The 21,065-nt window shown below is 49.5% G+C and overlaps 1 protein-coding gene across 1 annotated transcript in view; it reads right to left on the minus strand.

Annotated features, from left to right (window-relative positions):
* ASAP3 (ArfGAP with SH3 domain, ankyrin repeat and PH domain 3) overlaps positions 1–19,691 on the minus strand; it is a 48,636-nt gene extending 28,945 nt beyond the window's left edge. The window contains 1 exon segment of the mRNA XM_070404330.1: positions 19,469–19,691. Within this exon segment, the coding sequence (XP_070260431.1) occupies positions 19,469–19,597 (129 nt within the window). The 5' untranslated portion in view covers positions 19,598–19,691.
* Between the last annotated feature and the right edge of the window lie 1,374 nt (positions 19,692–21,065).

Here is a 21,065-nt window from a genome sequence, read left to right on the forward strand (position 1 = left end):
CTATGTGTTCTCTCTGTGCCTCAATTTCCCTCTTCATAAAATGAGGATAATAATAGTTCCTACTACATAGGGTTGTTGGGGAGATTCAATGAATTCACATAGGTAAAGTGCTTATAACACTACTAGAGGCCCGGTGCACCACATCCTTGCACTGGGGGGAGTGGAGAGGGTGTCCCTCAGCCCAGCCTGTGTCCGGCAGGCGGAAATCCCTCTCGCAGTCCGGGACCCCTCAACCCCTCAACCCCTCGCTCCTTACCACCCTCCTGCAGCGGAGGCAGGAGAGGCTCCCACCACCGCCACTGCACTTGTCAGCCATGAACCTGGCTTGTGGCTGAGCAGCACTCCCCCTGTGGGAGTGCACTGACCACCAGGGGGCAGCTTCTGCACTGAGGCTCTACCCCCTGGTGGTCAGTGCGCGTCATAGCGACCGGTAGTTGCGCCATTCGGTCGATTTGCATATTGCCCTTTTATTATATAGGATAATTTGGTAGCTAGTAATGTTATCTATTTCAAAATTAAACTCAATTTGGTTTAGGAATTTCTTAACTTTCCTTGAGCTAATTAAAGATACCTCTCCCCACCCCCACCACCCCCCGATAATCCTGCTCAGCAAGATGTGGGAACCGCAGGTACAGAGCGGTGGCCTTGAAACCTCTGCCACTGGGCAGCCACAGAGTGCAAGATATTATACACCCAGAGGCTGGCTCTGTGCCAGGAATGTTACTTGTTACTCTCCCAGTCACCCTTTGAGATAGGCATCATCATTCAAATTTTAGAGATAGAGCTACCAAGGGAAGGAACATGACCAGGTATGTCCAGGTCACAGAATGCTGAACAATGGCAGATGCCTAATTTAGATCGAGGCCTGGCCAATCAACAGCCAACGTTCCTTCCATACCAACAAGCTGCCCCACAAAGGTTAGAGGACAAGGCTTTTTTGATCCTGGGACTAGACCTGCTTTGAACCAGAACCCCAACTCCACCACCTCTACCATATTCTCTCACCATCCTTTCAAACTTAGGGGAGGGAGGAAGGGGAAAGAGAGGGCGGGTGGGGAGAGGGAGAGAGAGAGAGAGAGAGAGGGAGAGAGACCCATCCAAAGAAAGTAAAGTTGATAACAGTGGTGGGGCCCAGCTGCAAAGCTACAGATCTGTTTTCTCTTTGGTAGCATAGCCCTTGGAGTATTTGTAGCTGGGGCCCCACCACTGTTACAGGTTGGCCCTGGGGAGGATTCCCAGGGCTGTGAGGTGGAAGTTGGGGAGATAAAAACAGATTTCAGCTCAACCAGAGGAAGAAGTTCCTAAGAAAAAAATAAATGATCCCTGGGAATGAGCAAGCTTCCCATCACTTGAAGTATTTGAGGACTTCAGGTGCTGGAGAATGATTCAGGCACTGGATTTGGGATGCTTAGATTTCTCTCAAAGCTAAGCGTCCATGGCTCCACGCAAGAGGCTGGGCAGGCATTGGACAAAGACAGGCAAAACACAGAGCCTCAGGGACATGTCTGAACTTGGAAAACCAATTGGAGGCCTTCTGATAGCCTTGCCTGGCTGGTCCTAGACAAAGCCTGAATTCCAGCTGGTGGCACTGCCCCACTCCACCCAAACCATGCACACACGCACACACACACACACGTACATGCACACACACTCTCACACATATACACACACGCACACGCGTGCACACACTGCTCTGACTCTCTGGTTTGTCTTCTCTGCAGGCAAAAGTCCACAGATGGCAGCACGATGGCCATGCCCAGCTGTCCTGCTAGGAAAGGCCACATGCATGCCCCCCGCTCCCCAATCAGGATTCATCAATAGGACCCATTCTTCATGCCTGTGATCTCGCAGAGCCAGCTGTGGTTACTATGGCGACCCACCAAGGAGGGCAGAGCTGCTAAAGCTAAGGCCTTGGGAGTTGCATATTAAATTCCACCATTAGATATTCACTCCTTTGGACTATTATAAGACATAGGCACCACATTTGTGGCATCCCATGGCCATTACAACTATCAGTAATCAATCACAGTCTTTTTCCCACTGACCCTGGGGTTTGCTCCTCATTCTGCTAAGACTGCTCTCCCTATTACACTAGAATTGGCACAGGAGATGAAACCTTTATCTTTGCTTTGGACCATGATGTTGTTCCTTGAGAGATGAAGTCACAGAATATTAGAGATAATCTAACACTGCTTCCTCATTTTACAGGCTGCAAAACGAAGGCTCAGGTGAGTTTCTTGCCCCAGGTCTCACTGGATATGCAAACACACTAAAAAGGAATACATACCGAATCTTGTACAGGACTTTACAGTTTGTAAAGCAGTCTGACACCCACTCTTTAAGACTCACAGCATCCCAATGAGGTTGTCATTGCTTTTTCCCCATCTGGCTGATGTAACTCATGAGGCCCAGAGAGGGAAAGAAAGTGGCCTGAGCTCACACAGACAGAAGGTGGGGAAATTCAATGAATTCACATAGGTAAAGTGCTTATAACACTTGGACCTGGGACTAAAACGATTAGACTGTAACTCCCTTGCTCATTAGCAGTCTGTGGGCCCTAGGACAACTGTTGAGGGAAAGTCAATGAAACTTTGACATTAAAAAGGAGTCCTGCACTGGCCAGTGTGGCTCAGTTGGTTGAGCATCCTCCCAGGAACTGAGAGGTTGCAGTTCCATTCCCGGTTAGGGCACATGCCCAGGTTGCAAGTTCCATCTCCGGGGTTGGGGTGCGTTCGGGAGACAACCAATCAATGTTTCTCTCTCTCTCTCTCTTCTCTCTCTAAAATCAATTTTTAAGAAGAGGGGTCCTCCCATGAGGCAGCAGAACACTGGCTCTTTTGATCTTTGACTCTGATGTCCACAAGGAGATTAAGTGATATGGACATGTTCAGTGTGAAAATTAAAATGATACTGTAATAAGCAAACTAAAAGACTTAGAACATTTAATGAAATGATACGCAGAATGCAAAAAAACCAACCCATGGTTTCTCATTTCCACATCCAACTACCAACTTATGGGAAGGCAGGAGATGGAGACGCGTTACACTGCACAGGGATGCAACAGCAAGCACGGACCGCGTGAAACCACAAGACAAGCCCCCGAGTTTCTTTAACGCGTGGACCGCAAAAGACAAGCGCACAAACGATGGAGCAGGACTCTTAAGAGGCTTAACAATACATCAACAAGTGGACACACATGGGTCTGACTAGAAAATAAACTTGAAGTTACAACAATGATGACATGGCTGGAAATCTGAAAACTGGGTCAGTGATGATTTAGGGATTATTGTTAATATTTGGGGGTGCAATAATGGTATTGTAGTTATGTAAACAACAAAAAAGAAGGCCTTACTGCCTACAGATTCACACTGAAATATTTAAGGATGAAATGATATGATGTTTGGAATTTGCTTCAAAATAAGATGAGAGGGAGGGAAGCAGGTGGGGATGTGGAGAAGGCAGGATTGGGTTACAGGTAAGTGGCGGGGGGTGGGGGTTCATTATTCTGTTCTAAATATTCTAAATTCTCCATCATCAGAAAAAAGTTAGAGATAGTAGATGAAAATATAAGATTGGCAAATTATTAGTCATTGAAACTGGGTGAGTCTACCTTTGTGTATGTTTGAAATTTTCCCAATGCTAACTTAATAGAAGAAGGCAAGAGGTTAAGTTGGGAACCACTGCACTAAATTACCTGAAACTGGTTCTTGACACCTTAGTGATCTGGCCCCTGTCAATGGGCAGCTGTCTGGGCCTGGCTTTCAACAGAGGATGGGATGGGAGGGAGTTGGTTTTGGAGAAGTCGTCCTGAGGGCTGGGGACCAGTGACCAATGGAGGGCAAGGGACAGGAAGGGGAGACGGGAAGGGGTTAGGACTGATCTGCTGGCTAAAGGTGGCCATAAGCTCCGCGGCCTAAATACAAAGAGGGCACTTAGAAAGAGCACAGGATGCAGGATGTAGAGTGAGGAGACGTGGGTTCTATTCCAGACCCAGTTCCTTACTAGCTCTGAGACCCTGAGTGAGTCCCAGCCTTTCTAGGCAAATTTGCACCTGCAAAATGGGAATGACAGTTGCTGCTGCTCCAGCCCCCTCCCACTGAGAATCAAGTCAAACATGAAATGTCCTATTCATGTCATGCTCTAAGTTTGCTTTTCCTCACCTACTGGCCCAATCACCAGATCCAGAGAAATGCAGGGAGCCCCACAGGGCCCTTCCTGGGTGGCCAGCAAGGAGGGGAAAGGGTGGGGCTGAGAAGTATTTGCTAAGCATCCCACCTCTGGGCAATCCCAGCTCAGCTCCACTCCCTTAATAGTCTCCAGCATCTCTACTCAGCAAACCGGCTCCTCTCCACCCAGCAGGGCAGAGAGTAAAGTCTCTAACGGAGTCACACTGGCACATAGTAGGAGCTCGTTCACACACACCATGTGCAGGGGCTGGGGAGAGAGGGATGTCAGGGCACTGCCCTGAAGGTGCTCACAAGGAGGCAAGGAAATGCTTGCTAAGGGCTGAAGAGGCCTTGAGAACCTGGAGCAGGAGAGAGAACCTGTGTGGGGGCACAGACGAGGGGCGCCCACCCCACCCCGGGATGAAGTGATGCTGCAGAGCCTTGAAGATTGAGGAGACACTGATAAAGCCAAGCAGGACGGGGAAGATGACTCTGAGAGGAGAGGCACCCCTGCCCAGTCCCTGGGTGGGAGCGCTCAGCACATTCGGGCAACAGCCAGGGCCAGTGGGGGAATGGCGAGCAGTGCGGCTGGGAGGCCATGCTCACAGAGACAGCTGCACAGATGCTTCTGTGTCATCACCGCCACGTGCCAGGCTTTTTCTAAGTACTTGACACGCTTTATAGTATTGCATGGAACCCTGTCAGCAACCCCAGGAGTCTTCACGGAGGAGGAAACTGAGGCCGAGGAAAGTGGAGGCATGTGCCCAGGCTCGCACAACCAGCAAGTGGTGGAACCTAAACTCAAAACCAAGATGTTAATCTTTGGAGTCCAAGGTTTTAACCAAAACCTCTACGTGCTACCCCCTCACTCTGACCCCCCAGTTCTCCGGAGCTCCTGCAGGTTCTAAACGAGAGGGGTGACCTGATCAATTCTTGTGGTACAAAGATCAACGCTGGGGCTCAGCTGCAGACTCTTGTCGAAGTGGGAGAAAGGGGGTGCCCTTGTCTCCCAGGCATGACAGGGCGATGAGAGCCCAGCCCAGCCCAGCCCAGCCCAAAGCACATCACCCAACAGGAAGGACTCGATTCCAAGCTCTCAGGGTGAGTCCACTTACAAACAGGAATCCAAGCTCCGCCCACGTACCCAGTGCTCACCTTGGGGCAGGCACCTCGCTTATTCCTCCCCATAACCCCGCGAGGTAGTCATTATCCTCCCCCTTTTACAGAGGAGGAAACCGAGGCTGGGGCAGCTTACGCCTCTGGCTCAAGGTCATGAGGTAGCTCTCGGAAGCATAGGGCTCTCTGCCTCCGGAGCCCTCTCTCACTGCCACGCTAGAGCAAACCCTGAGGCCCACCCCCCCTCCCCGAGCCCCAGTTACCTCTGTAAGGATAGCTGTGAAGATGAAATCAGGTCATATTTTGTCTAATGGTGGATGTTGGGCATCTTGAGAGGCAATGCAGAAACATTGTGAGAGAAGAGGGGTGCCAAATTTTAGGCCTGCCTCTGCCATTAGCCCCTCTGAGCAAGTTTCTTTCTCCCGTGCCTCAGTTTCTCCATCTGTACAACTTAGAGCTGACGAACATGAACTCTAAACACCCTTCGGGGTCAAGGCTCTGGGACTCAGAGTCAAGGTTAATCATACCTGCAAGGCTGCTCCAACCTCAGCCACCCTCAGGAGTAAAAGTCTCCAAGCGGTTTTCATGTGGACAAGCCCTCACACCCAGCACCTGAGTCCAGGCTGGGCCGGTCAGGAGGAGCCAGAAGAGAGCAGGGGTCTCTCCAGCTGCCCTTGGCATCACCCGTGTGGAAGGACCACCAGCCCTGCCCAAATGGAAGGCCTGGAAGCCAGGACCCAGGCCAGCCCCCGCCTCTGGTGTGACCTCGCTAAGTCTCCTTCCCTCCCTTGCCCGACTCCTCCTCTGGAACTAAGGGGTTGGGCGGGAACGTGGAAGGCTCCTGCCAGCTCTCACATTTATTATTTCAGAATCCCTCCACCTCTCGCTGTTTTCCTTCCTGCACTGTGGAGCCCGAGACTGCCCATGTGCCCCTCGGTGGGGCCCCCGCAGACTTCTCCCCAGCCGGGGAACCTGTCCAGTCTTGCCAGCTCAGCCCCACCAGATGCCCCTTGCAGGGTGGTGGGAAGAGGGGACGGAGAGGGGTTGCAGGAAGGGAGCCTCACCCTCACCATATGCTGAGGCCTCTGCAAACCCAAGTTTCCTGGCTGGGACTTTCCTCAGGAGACGGCTCAGCAGTGATGAGCTAAGAGAGCAAGAACTCCTCAGACAGACCGCCGAAGAGTCTGGTCCGACCCAAGCCTGGCCCCAAGCCCTGAATTCCACCCAGCCCTGGGGAGAGCCCGCCTGCCCTCCTGGACAGAGTGGCAAAGGGTCCCATGACTTCCCATCCTCTGGGCCCCCTTGTAGGCCTGGATGAGTCCCTCCCTGCCCCCCACTTGGACTTGATATCCGTCACTAATCCCTTAAGGCCCAGGCCTGTCCAACTTTTTGGAATTTCCTCAGTTTGCCAGGCCTTTACTCATGTTGCTCCCATGGCCTGGGGAGCCCTATCCCATTCTGCCTAGTACACGCTCCATCCTTCCTGACTCAGCTTACAGGTCACCCCCATCCCTACCACACAGAACTGACCCCTCCAGAACTCACCCTGCTGCCTTTATGCCACCCTGTGCCCATTTTTATCAGGGCACTCCTGGCCCTTATTCACTCCACATGCCTGACTTCTAAAAACACCAAAATGGCAGGGATCGGCTCATTTGCTTCTGCATCCACAGCATCCATGGGGACCGGCACATGAGCAGCCATAAATGTTTGTGGAATGAATGCATGAGTAAACGAATGAGTGGATATTAGCAAGGGCCCATGGAAACACAGAAAAGACAGCAGGAGGGAAGGACTCCAGCTTTTACATCACACAGTTCTGAGGTCCAAACCCTGGTTCTCTTAGCCGTGTGACCTGACACAAGGGACTTAGTTCAGCCGAAACCGGTTTGGCTCAGTGGATGGAGCGTCGGCCTGCGGACTGAAGGGTCCCGGGTTCGATTCCGGTCAAGGGCATGTGCCTGGGTTGCGGGCACATCCCCAGTGGGAGATGTGCAGGAGGCAGCTGATCGATGTTTCTCTCTCATCGATGTTTCTAGCTCTCTATCTCTCTCCCTTTCTCTCTGTAAAAAATCAATAAAATATATTTAAAAAAAAAAAAAAAAAAAAAAGGGACTTAGTTCATCTGAGCCCCCACTTCCCCTTCTGTCAAATGGGATAATAACATTCAGTCCTATCTTAAAGGCATGTGAGCAGGCATTTAAGCACCTAGCCCAGTACTAGGCATACAGGAAGGTCTGCATAGTGGCTACCCTGCCCAGCAGATATCTCTGTATTCCCCGGGCCCTGACTCACAGCATCCTGGGCTGCCCAGTGGAATTGCCTGGAGCACTTAAAAAGTGAGGATGCGAGAATCTCACTTCAGACCTGTTAAGTCAAAGTCCCTGGGGTGGGGGAGGAGCAGCCAGGCATCACCAGAGCAGTGAGGTGAAGCACTCCCAAGTGCTTTGCGCTGCCCAAGTCCAAATCCTGCCAGTAGAGTTGTCAGATTTAGCAAAAATAAATACAGGGCATGCAGTTATATTTGTATTTCAGATAATCAGTGAGTAAGTTTTTAGTATAAATATGCCCCAAATATTGCATGGGCATCCTGTATGTTATTTGGCAACCCTGTTTACTAAGTTATTTTATCTCTCTGTGTCTTTGTTTCCTGATGGGGATGATATGAATCAATCTATGGGAAATGCTTACAACACTGCCTGGTGTTTGCCATTCCTGTTCTTATTGCTTTTAAAGCAACCCAGATGACATGGAAGAACCCTGAAAACATCATGCCAACTGAAAGAAGTCAGATACAAAAGGCCACATATTGCCCGGCCAGCGTAGCTCAGTGGTTGAGCGTCAACCTATGAACCAGAAGGTCACAAGTTCGATTTCTGATCAGGGCACATGCCTGCGTTGCCGGCTCGATCTCCAGTAGGGGGCGTGCAGGAGGCAGCGATCAATGATTCTCTCTCATCATTGATGTTTCTATCTCTCCCTCTCCCTTCCTCTCAAATCAATAAAAATATATATATATTTTTAAAAGGCCACATATCGCAGGATTCCATTGACATGACATGTCCAGTATAAGGCAAATCCATAGAGACAGAAAGTTGCCAGGGCTGGGGGAGTGGGAGTGGGGAGTAACTGGTAATGAACACAGGTTTTCTTTTGGGAGTGATGGAAATGTTCTGGAATTAGTGGTAAGGATTGCACAACACTGAATAAAGACCACTGAACACTTGAAAATAATTTAAATGGCTTGGGCAGTGTTGCTCAGTGGTTGAGCATTGACCTACAAACCAGGAGGTCACAGGTTTGATTCCCGGTCAGGGCACATGCCTGGATTGCAGGCTCAATCCCCAGTAGGGTGTGTGCAGGAGGCAGCCAATCAATGATTCTCTCTCATCTTTGATGCTTCTATCTCTCTCTCTCCCTCTCCCTTCCTCTCTGAAATCAACAACAACAAAATTTTTTTAAAAAATAGTTGAAATGGTGAATTTTTCTCAACTTTTGAAAGTCTACCTAACAGCAACCCAGGGGATTATGATGTCCAGCCAAGTCTTAGAACTGGGTAGACTCTCAACAAGTGTTTGATGAAGAAATGAATGGATGGGAGAGAGCTCGGGCAGAGAGCCTGCCTAGATTCAGCTACTCATTCCTGGACACTTCAAGGTAAACACGATTTCTCTTTTTCCTCTGGTGCCAGGGCTGCACAGACAACTTTAACACTCACTCATCGTATTTACCACATCCCTGTTGCAATTATCTCCTCCTTTTCTTTGTGTGGCTCCTGATCTCTGTAACTATCCATGTGCAGGTGTATTTGTGTTTTTAGTAAAAGGGTTTAAAAAATATATATATATATATATATATATATATATATATATATATATATATTATTGATTTTTTACACAGAGGAAGGGAGAGGGATAGAGAGTTAAAAACATCGATCAGCTGCCTTCTGCACACTCCCTACTGGGTATGTGCCTGCAACCAAGGTACATGCCCTTGACCAGAATCGAACCTGGGACACTTGAGTCTGCAGGCCGACGCTCTATCCACTGAGCCAAAACGGTTAGGGCTAAAAGGGGATTTAAAAAAGTTATTAAATATCTGTTATATGCCAGGTATATGCTAGGTTCTTGATCTGTAACCCCCTCAAACAACCTCATACGATTCAGCTATATCACCCCTGATTTACAGATGGGGAAACTGAGATTCAGAAAAGTTGAGTCATTTGCTTGAGGCCATTCAACCAGTAAGAATTCAAACCCAGGTCTGTCTATTTCTGTACTGTCTCCACAGACCTCAGCCACTAGCCCAGGGGTGGGCAAACTTTTTGACTCGAGGGCCACAATGGGTTCTTAAACTGGACCGGAGGGCCGGAACAAAAGCATGGATGGAGTGTTTGTGTGAACTAATATAAATTCAAAGTAAACATCATTACATAAAAGGGTACAGTCTTTTTTTTTTTTTAGTTTTATTCATTTCAAACGGGCAGATCCGGCCCGCGGGCCGTAGTTTGCCCACGGCTGCACTAGCCTGTAAGCTGTGGGTTGTCGATCATCTTTTCATGGATGATTAACATCCTTCCCAGATGTCAATCATCCATGCCCTCAGAACCTGCCTTCCCACCTTTGTACACAGGGGGTTCAATAAATAGATTTCAATGGATTACTAACCTTGAGTGGGCAAGCAATAGCTCACAATAGTTTTCACTCTGCTCCTCAGCGTTGCCTGGGGAACTTTTGAACTGCTTATTTGTCCAGGCCTTACCCGGGGGAGATTTTGATTCAGTAGATCTGGGTGGAGCCTGAAGTTCTTAAAAGCAGTCAAGGTCAAAAACCAGCTGAGTTAGAGAACTGAAGGCAGCTGTTTCCAGCTCAGCCTCCCATACCCTCCACAGTGAGGCCCAATCACAATGCTCCCCGGACAAACACAGCCCCGAGTTCTGCCCTTGAGTCTCAGGGAACTCACTGTGTCTCCGTGGGCCTCACTGCCCTTCAAAGGAAACTTCCAACAATAACTCTGTCTGAGGACTAGACAAGCAGATGTTTTATCGTGCTTCACTTTACTGTGCTTTACAGATGTTGCCTTTTTTTTTTTTACAAATTGAAGGCAAGACCCAAGACCAGCAAAAATTTTATAGCTCACTTTAGTGCCAAACTCACTTTATTGCAGTGGTCTGAAATGAACCCTGAGTATCTCTGAGGTCTGCCTTTGGGGGAAAGCATTTTCCTTTTGCTCTGACTTCAAGTTCCCAAGCCTGCCTATGTCATCTCGTTGCCAGAAACACCTCAACACCAGACAAGGAATTAAGCACGGAAGACAGAAATTTGAGGACAGGGGTGGAGGGGGGGGGATGACTTTGGGACACTGAGCTCAAGGCTGACAACTCCAGGGAGACTCTCTGCCCTTGTGCAGAGCCAGCCTGGTATGGGAAGAGGCTGGGCTCAGCAGAGCTGGGTCCCAAGTCCATCCTGGAGAACCCCCTTGGCCCAGGTCCCTGATTGCCATCCATGTTTCTGTTCCCCTATGTGGGGGGGGAACTTCTCATCTGCCCCTTCCTGAAATCAGTCCAGGCCGGTGTGGAGGGAAAACAGCACTAAATCTGTTCTTTTTTTTTTTTTTTAATATATTTTATTGATCCTTTACAGAGAGGAAGGGAGAGGGATAGAGAGTCAGAAACATCCATGAGAGAGAAACATCAATCAGCTGCCTCCTGCACGCCCCCCACCGGGGATGTGCCCGCAACCAAGGTACATGCCCTTGACCGGAATCGAACCTGGGACCCATGGGTCCGCAGGCCGATGCTCTATCCACTGAGCCAAACTGGTCAGGGCTAAATCTGTTCTTAAGGTCATCGATGACCTCCCTGTTGTCAAAGCCAGGGGTCATGTCTGTCATTTCCTTATTTTATTTCTGGACACGTAGGCAGCATGTGAGGGAGCTCTCTCATCCCAACATCCCTCTCCTGGCTTCTGAGGCACTGTACTCGCTTGATTTCCCTCCTTCCTCACTGGCAGCTCCTTCTCAGTCTCCTTTATCAACTCCTCTTCCCATCCTAACCTCTCAACACTGGAGCTCCCCGGAGCTTGGGCCTGGGCCCTCTTCATTCCTCTCCCTGGGTGATCTCATCCATTCCCACGGCTTTAAACACCAGCTAATTCAATGTATGCATATGTGGCTCATGGACTGCCTGCCTGAGCATCTCCTGTGGTTCTGGTTAAAATGCAGATTCCCAGACACCCTCCTGCATGCTGGCAAACCTGCCAAGGACATTTGCCGCCCCCCACCCCCCTTTTTCTTCTTCTTCTTCTTTTTTTTTTTTTTTGGCACTATGGGAAATTACTTCCTGCACAAATCTTGGCTGAGTTTGCCACCTAGGAGAGCTAATAAGATCAAATGCTTGCTTTTCCAGCCTCTCTTGCAGCTAGGGTACAGGTGTATGAGCTAGGCTTGGCCAATAAGAGGCACTCACTACAAACTTTGAATTAGGAGCCAGAGAGAGTGGAAGACCCATTCTTATGCTGGTGGCAACAGCAGTGAAGGTGCCCCGTCTCCAGGGGATGGTGCCAGTGCAAGCTGTGACATTTAGTGTGTAGTAGCAGCATCCTGGCCAAACTGGCTCAGTGGAGTGATTTTGGCTGAGATCCTGCCTGATGCCTTACCCCAGTCTCCAGCTTCCCAGAAATTCTGCAAACTGCTGAATATTCCCTTTGAATGAACTCCTTTTCTGTTTAAATCAGCTCAGGTTGGTTTCTGTTACTCGCAATAAGAAGCCCAAGTAAGATACAGCTACTGAATTGGACTCTCTGGGAATGGTGCCAGGTGATTCATACACAGAGTTTGAAACTCAGTATCTCAATGCTGACAACTCTCAAATGTGTATCTCCGGTCCACTCCTTTGATCTCCAAACTCATATATCCAAGTGCCTTCTTGACATTTCTAGTTGGATGTCTCAAAGTCCTATAAGATGTACAAACAGGCCGGAGCTCCAGTGGCACAATCAGTTAGCGCGCGGTACTTATAAGATGTACAAACAGAATTCTTGACTTTCCCTGAAACCTGTCCCTCTCCCAGGTTCCCCCTTCTTAGGCACTCCCCCATTAGGAATTTGGGAACCATCTTGACCACTTCCCACATGTACTCCATTAACAAATCTTGATGTTACTATAGTCATGTATCACTTAACAATGGATATAGATTCTGAGAAATGGGTCGTTAGATGATTCTGTCATTGTGCAAACACCATAGAGGGCACTTACACAAACCTAGGTGGTATAGCCTACTACACACCTAGGCTATATGGTCTACCCTTCTGCTTCTCGGCTACAGGCCTATCCAGCATGTTATTGTACTGAATACTGTAGGCAATTGCGAATGCACTGTGTCACAACATCAGAACAGCTATGATGTCAGTAGGCAATAGGAATTTTTCAGCTTCATGATAATCTTATGGGACCACCATCACACCCAACAGGGGGTGTGGAGGAGGCAGCCGATCAATGATTCTCTCTCATCATTAATGTTTCTCTCTCTCTTCCTCTCCCTTCCTCTCTGAAATCAATAAAAACATTGTTTTTTAAAAAATAACATAAAGATGAGAGAGGACTGAAGCTATGGGTGTGGGTGAGATTGCCTGGGGAGAGAGGCTAGGATGCAAACAGATGAGGACACAGGACCAAACCTAAAGGAAGGCCTTGACCGGGAGGATGAGCCTTCCTGCCACTGGTCACAACGTGCAATTACTGATTTGTCTGTTTGCTGCTTGTCTTTCCCAGAACACTGTGAGCCCAATGCAGCAAAGACTGCATCTCTTTAATGAGCTGTGTGTTACCCAGTGACTAATACAGGGCCTGGCCGGGAACAGTCCCCAGGCACTATGCTGGCTGCTGTGTCCCTCAGCAGGACCGGTTTCATCCATTCCAACATGACTGGATCCACTGGTCTCTACAAAAAGCCCAAATGCTTTATTGACACTCAAGGCCCTCCAAGTCGTGCTGTATCCCCTGAGATCTCCAATCTATCTTTTTAATTCCCTTACACTTGAGCTTTCCAAAGTGGGGATTCATCTACACCTGGACAACCAGGTGGGCACAAAACAGGATGAGCACAGTGCCTCTCCCTGATCCTAGGTTGTGCCAAACGAAGCAGAATTGCCATGAACATGGGGGGCGGGGGGGCCTTTCTAGGCCCTGCCCCTCTTCTCTGAGAAGTGCACCCCTTCCCAGTGTAGAACTCTGTGCCATGTTTACCCTGCCCAAGTCTCCATGACCTCTGTTGATGAAAGCAGGGTGGGGACCCGGCTTCTGGAACCAATCCAGAACTAGGCCAGGCCATTAACCTCTCTGCCAAGAACTTGGATGTGGCACACAAGACTGGCTTGATTACCTTTAGATGCTGGACCAGTGAGGTCACGTGAATGTGGGGGCTAAAGCTACCTGTCCTCCCCAGAAGATTGTTATGCCCTTTGGGGCCCGTGTGATGACAAGCGATCAAAAGCACTGCTCAGATATGCAGAAAGAAACAGAGGCAGCCCGGCAGGTGTAGCTCAGTGGTTGAGCAGCAACCCAGGAACCAAGAGGCCACCGGTTTGATTTCCAGTCAGGGCACATGCCCAGATTGCTGGCTCAATCCCCTGGCCAGTGGGGAAGGGAGGGGGATGCAGGAGGCAGCCAATCAATGTTTATGTCTATCTCTTTCCCTTCCTCTCTCTCTAAAAAAATCAATAAAAACATATTTTGAAGAAAAAGAAAGAAATAGAGGCAAGAGACAGAGAGGATGATGAAGCAGCTGCCTTTGTTCCTGACGACTGAGGCCCTGGTGAAGTCTATTTTTACTGACTGCTCTTCAGTCCCACGAGGCACCTCCAAATCTTTAAAACAAATTTATCTTCAATGTAAACAAGCTTGAGAGGGTTTATGTTTCTTACAAATCATCTCTAGGATTATGTAATTTTTAAAAAATATATTTTTTTTATTGATTTCAGAGAGGAAGGGAGAGATAGAAACATCAGTGATGAGAGGGAACCATTGATTGGCTGCCTCCTGCATGTTGGACCGAGCCCACAACCCAGGCATGTGCCCTTGACCAGAATTGAACCTGGGACCTTTCAGTCTGCAGGCTGACACTCTATCCTCTGAGCCAACCAGCGAGGGCAAGATTACATAATTTTTATTGTTTTTGTAAAATGAATATAGACAAAGCAGGTAAACTTCACAAGAATATTAGGAATTAAGAATGAAATCTTTTCTGAACAAGATTCAAAATAGCAAAAGTTGGCCCTGGCCATGTAGCTCAATTGGTTAGAGCACCATCCCAACACACCAAGATTTCATACAAAAACCAGGGCACATGCAGAAATCAACCAATGAATGCATAAATAAGGGGAACAACAAATCGATGTTTTTCTTTCTCTCTTCCTCTCTCTAAAATCAATCAGTAAATCAATAAAACAACAAAAAAGCAAAAGTCACAAAAGAAAAGATAAATTTGACTCTAATAAAATTTAAAACTGTGAATTATAAGACATGATACCAATTTAGGCAAATATTCCCCCTACCATCCTCTCCCTGATAATATATTTTCTCTGAGGACACACATTGGAAAGCATGCACAGTTCCAATGCAATTACCTCTGGGAAGAGTATGGGGATTGTGAGACATGGTCAGAGATGACTTTACACTTTTCAGTTATGTTTTTAAAAATTATTTTGTTAATCCTCAACAAAAGATATTTTTTCATTGATTTTTAGAGAGAATGGAAGGGGTGGCGGGGGGAGATACAGAGAAAGAGAACATTGATGTGAGAGAGACACATCGATTGGTTGCCTCCCGCATGTGCCCCAACAAGAGCCAGGGATCGAGCCTGCAACCGAGGTACATGACCTTGACCGGAATTGAACCCGGAACCCTTCAGTTCATGGGCCAAAACTCTATCCACTGAGCCAAACCAATTAGGGCTGTTTTTAAATTTTTAAATTAAAAATTATTATGTCCTTTGTGCAATTAAAACTTCATTAAAAGGCTCTCCTATTTATGGTGAACTGCTTTATTTGAGACCCACTAGGACAGTGATGGCGAACCTTTTGAGCTCGGCATGTCAGCATTTTGAAAAACCCTAACTTAACTCTGGTGCCGTGTCACATATAGAAATTTTTTAATATTTGCAACCATAGTAAAACAAAGACTTATATTTTTGATATTTATTTTATATATTTAAATGCCATTTAACAAAGAAAAATCAACCAAAAAAATGAGTTCGCATGTCACCTCTGACACACGTGTCATAGGTTCGCCATCACTGCACTAGGAGATATAAGTTCACTAGTAGTTTGAGATGCATGATATAGCATGAATTCTCAGAACTGGTCAAAATGGCTTACTTAGTTCCTGAATATGCTCTCTTCCCGCCAATCTCAAAATTCACTCTTATCTTCTTCACTTAATGGAGTTTTCCCATCCTTCAATACCCATCTGGAAGTGTCACCTCCTCCAGGAAGCTCTCCCTGATTGCACCAGTCCTCACTGCTCTCTCCCTGCCCTACTTTAACAGCCTCTATGGCACTGACTGTACCTTTCTCTGGGCACTCAGGACAAATTCCTAGGGTTCCTACTTATCTCTCTAAGATAGGCTACTTCTCCCAACCAGCCAGCAAACAAGAGCAGTATCTTAATGTCCTTGGTGCCTAGCATAGAGATGGCATGGAGAATTGGTCAGGCCTTAGAGTCAGACAGACTCACTATGTGACACAAGGCAACTGGCTAACCTTCCTGGGCCCACTTTCACCTGTGTTATTGTGAATATCAGTGAGATGATGGATGTAAAGGGGCCCCAGAACAGGAAAAGGTAGTTGATAGAATGGTGATCTGTCTTAAGTCTGCCTCACTTTTGTACAGAGTTTCACAATAAAAGACAAAAACCTGCCGAAACCGGTTTGGCTCAGTGGATAGAGCGTCAGCCTGCGGACTGAAAGGTCCCGGGTTCGATTCCAGTCGGGGGTGTGTACCTGGGTTGTGGGCACATCCCCAGTAGGAGATGTGCAGGAGGCAGCTGATCGATGTTTCTCTCTCATCGATGTTTCTAACTCTCTGTCTCTCTCCCTTCCTCTCTGTAAAAAATCAATAAAATAAATTTTAAAAAAAACAAAAAAACCTTTAACAACCCAGAGAAGGAGGGATGATTAGACCCATTTTAAGGGAAAATAACTGCGATTCAGAGAGTTTACATAGGGAGGACAGGCAGTTGATCTTTAGAAGAGAATAGAACCAGGGGTTAGAAATTTGCATAGACATGCCAATTCTTCCCTTACTCAGCTAAGGAGCTTGGATAATTCTCTTGCTCTCGGGGACATCAGTTTCCCCATCTCCAATAAGAGCCTCCCTAGGTGATCTCTATCTTAAAGGGTCCCTCAGGGCTAATATTCTAGATTCCTGTGACCTGCCCAGGGTCCTTCTCAGCAGGACTGTACAAAAGGTCTGCAAGTCCAGGACAGAGTCCCTAGTTACTCCCAGGAAACCAACTGGGAGTGGAAGACTTGACTTAAGAATCAGTTGTGCCCTGGCTGGTGTGGCTCAGTTGGTTGAAATATTGTCCCATACACTGAAAGGTGATGGGTTCAATTCCAAAGTCAGGGCACATACCCAGATTTTGGATTGGATACCCTGTCAAGGCGTATCGAATGATTGATGTCTCTCTCTCATATTGATGTTTCTCTCTCTCTCTCTCTCTCTCTCTCTCTCTCTCATCAATAAGGATTAAAAAAAAAAAGAATCAGTTGCATTTTGATTTAGACAAATTCACATCCCTTCAAGCCTGGGGGTGGGTTAGTCATGCCAGAAAAGGAGAGCGGGAATGCTAGCTTCAAACTACATCCTATATAATAAAAGGCTAATATGCAAATTGACCGAACGGAGGAATGACCGGTCGCTATGACACGCACTGACCACCAGGGGGCAGATGCTCACCGCAGGAGCTGCACCCTGGTGGTCAGTGTGCTCTCACAGGGGGAGCGCTGCTCAGCCAGAAGCTGGGTTCATGGCTGGCAAGTGCAGTGGCAGTGGCGGGAGCCTCTCTCGCCTCCGCAGCAGCGCTAAGGGTGTTCGACTGACGGCTTAGCAGGGAGCAGGCCTAAGCCAGCAGTCAGACATCCCCCGAGGGCTCCCGGACTGCAAGAGGGCGCAGGCCGGGCTGAGGGACCGCCCCCCCCCCCCCAAGTGCACGAATTTTGTGCACCAGGCCTCTAGTGTAAATATAAACACAACTGGAAAACCAAACAGGAAACCTCTGGCAAGTCCAATCCAAAGGTCAGATTCTAACATTTGGGGCAGTGACAGAGAAACGCTTGGGTGCCACAGGCTTTCTCCTGTAAAAACAAACCTCACGTGCACCAAATCAAAGTCTCAAAGGCAAAAGGGACCGAGTTTTGTTGGGTCTGAATTGGGGCAAAGCTGAACCCTAACCAGAGCCTGCTTCAGCCTCCAGACCCATTTAAGGGCTCCCTCTCCCCTCCAGACACACACAAGTGCTTACACACACCAAGCCAGGCAAGGCCAGATGCACCGGCATAAATGGGCATTTCTGTCCCTGGCGAAGGCTTCACAGTACAGTTCCTTCTCCTGCTCTGATTTAACATTTTAATGAACAACCCAAAAAGGAGGCTGAACTGTGACAGCCCTATGGGTGCCAAAGGCACTGAATTCTTCCAGGTCATGAAATATGAGACTATGAAGACAAACTTGAGGAAGCTCTCTCCTCAGGATGAGGCTCTGTGGCTGTTTCCCTGTGAGCCTCCCAGTAAAATACAAGTCGTAGTCATAGTCGGTGGACTCTAAGCTACTGGTTCTGCCCAAGGAAGGAGGCCAAAGATTGGCTGCTTATTTTAATTAAAACTTGTACCCTTAGTATATGTGCAAAGCACTAGGCTGGGCTCTGTGAAAGACATGGACAAGAGACCTAGTCACTCAGTAAAGAGGTCCATCAGTTAACCTGGTCATGATTCCACTTATCAAGACGCATGCCTTACATACATTGCCTCACGTAATACCATAGCCCCGTAGGTAAATATTATTATCTCCATTTTACAGATGCCAGAGTGGGGCTCAAACAAATCAGGTCACATGCCCAAGCTCACACAGCTGGCACACTGCAGAGCCAGAATTTGAACACAGTCTGCCTCCCCCACAGTTGGTGCTCTTTCCGCACTCCTCTATCACCCCACTTCAAAGTGACAGACACAGGCTCTGAGAAGGGGGCTCAGCCTGCCAGAGGAGAGAAGGAAAAGAAACTTCCCAAGACACTGACCCAGAGCATTATAAGCTACTGAGCTTTGTGTCAGCCACACAGTAGGTGCTTATGGTGAAGGATGGAAGGTGACGGCAACAGCTGAGGTCCCAAATGTCACCCAAATTCAGGGCACCCTCTGAAAGGGAGCTGCAAAAACATATCCTGCACTGGCCCAGAGCGGCAGGGTGTCTGCCCTAGAACATTCCCTGCAGGGGAAGCCCGGGAAAGCGCAGCAGGTCCCAGAAGAGGAATGAACTCCACAGAGTAGGGGAATGGGGTGGGGCAGCCTGCAAGGGGGAAAGAAAAGGCCCGGGACGCCTTGCTGGGAAAGACAAAGAGGAGAGGGGAAGGGGGAGGAGACTAGAAACTTGCCAACAGCCTGGCCAAGGTGAACCCCGGCTCCCGGCGCCTTCTCATTTGCATTCATTCCACAAACACCGGCCAAATCTCAGAGCCAGCAGCCAGGGGGAGGGGGCCTCCCTGCAGCCAGGAAAGGTTCTTGTCTGAGGCGGGCAGGCCTGCTTCCCAGAAGAGGAGTGACTTTGGGGCCAAACCCGTGGGGCTCCGAAGATGAAAACCCAAACAGATGCAGTGAGGCGGCTAGCGAGCACATGCGATGGTGCAGGTAACCGAGAGCACGGAGGGAATGACCCCCGACCTGTGACCTGTCGTCGAGGTGACCTCAAGGCCCACCCACAAACCATCCCTCCGGCCCTCCCCAAGGCCTCGACGGTGAGGACGCGACGTGAGGACGCGGATGTCTGAGATGCACCCAGTTCTCACAGACCTAGGGAGGGGGCAGGTTTTGGGGAGTGGTACGGGCCGGTGCAGCTCCCGTCACGCCGTCACGCCGGTGAACATCAAGGCGAGACCCTGCCGGGACCCTGGACCCCGCCCGCCTCGGCCCCCTCACCTCCTCCCGCACCAGTGCCGCCCCCCGGCACCGGGGCATCTTGGCGGCGAAGGCTGCGGCCCCAGCCGGGGAGTTGAGGTCCTCCACTGTGACGGCCAGGAACTCCGCGACGCTGAGCTGCTCGGGCATGATGGGTGCGGGGCGGGAGCTCAGGGGCTGCGGGCGCTCCGGGGCTGCGGGCGCGGGGCGCGCTCACTTCACAGCTCTGGGCTGGCCGCACAGCCCTCCGAGGGCGCCGTCAGGGCCTCCGCACGCTCCACTCCTCGCGCCGCCCCGCCCCGCCCCCGGCTGCCTTCGCAGCGCACTGTCCAGTCACCTCGGGTCCCGGAGTCCCCACCCCGTCCCCAACCCCATCCTCCTCTCGGCCCCGCCCCGTCCTCGTCTAGGCTCCGCCCCCTGGCCTCCCAGCGCCGGGCTCGCTGCCCCGCCCCTTGCCCCACAGCCCCGCCCCTTGTCTCGGCCCCGCCCCGGCCTCCCTGAAGCTCCTAACGCCCCCGGACCTCCAGGTTCCGCTCCCTTCCTTACCGCTCCCTGGTTCTCCTTCCTCCCTTCGTTCCCAGCCCCCATGGCCTCGCCCCTTCAGCTTCACCACCCCCCAAGCCCTGCCTGCCTCCGAGTCCCGCTCCACCCGGAATCACACCACCTCTCCCTTGCTCCCCGCACCCAGTTGTCAGCCTCCCATTCCGTGCTCCACCAGGGACCCCCCCAGCCGCATGCCCCGCCTCCCGGGTCTGCTTGGCTAGGCCCCCCAGTGTAACTGCGATTTGGGAAAAATTACATCCCTTCTTGGAACCTGTTTCCTTCTCTGCAAAATGGGAAGTCTGATGCCCACTCGTCTATGATGTTTCGAAGCAAGAATCTAACACGTGCGTGAACCCGATCGGTGCTCAGTAACCCTCTCCTTTTTACCTGGCCTGCTCACCCGCGCCCTTCTTTCTTCCCGGGTTTAGTCCGGTGCCTTTCTACCCCTTGACCCCGCTCACCAGCCCTACCAGGCTAAAGACTGCCACTCCCCCCCTCCTCCCCACTAGCTTCTTCCTCTTGGAGACCACCTAAATCTTTCCGTGGATAACGATGGGGTTCGGAATACAGATCTACTTTGATTTCATTCTGGACGCTCAGCCTTCTGGAAAAGACTCCAGGTAAATATCAGGGAAGCACAGAGGTGAAGAACATTGGCTTTGGAGTCTGATAGATCTATTTTTTTTAGTAAATATTTTTTAATTGATTTCAGAGAGGAAGGGAGGGGAGAGAGAGAGATAGAAACATCAATGATGAGAGAGAATCATTGATCGCTGCCTCCTGCATGCCCCCTATTGGAGATGGAGCCGGCAACGCGGGCATGTGCCCTGACCAGGAATTGAACCGTGACCTCCTGGTTCATAGGTCAATGCTCACTGAGCCAGCCAGCCAGGTGTGGGGTCTGATAGATCTAAGTTCCAATCCTGTGCTGCTACTGACCAGCTGTGTGCAGCTGAGGAAATTGCTTGCTTCTCTAAGACGGAATCTCTTCCTCTTAAAATGGCCTAATGGGGTATGTTATCCTATAAGGTGATTGAGAGAATTATATAGTTTGTGTAGAAAAAGAAAACTTGGA

The sequence above is a fragment of the Myotis yumanensis genome, unplaced genomic scaffold (assembly GCF_028538775.1).
Source record: "Myotis yumanensis isolate MYYU_CA2020_CCGP unplaced genomic scaffold, mMyoYum1.0.hap1 SCAF_2, whole genome shotgun sequence".
In the NCBI taxonomy this organism is placed as follows: Eukaryota; Metazoa; Chordata; class Mammalia; order Chiroptera; family Vespertilionidae; genus Myotis; species Myotis yumanensis.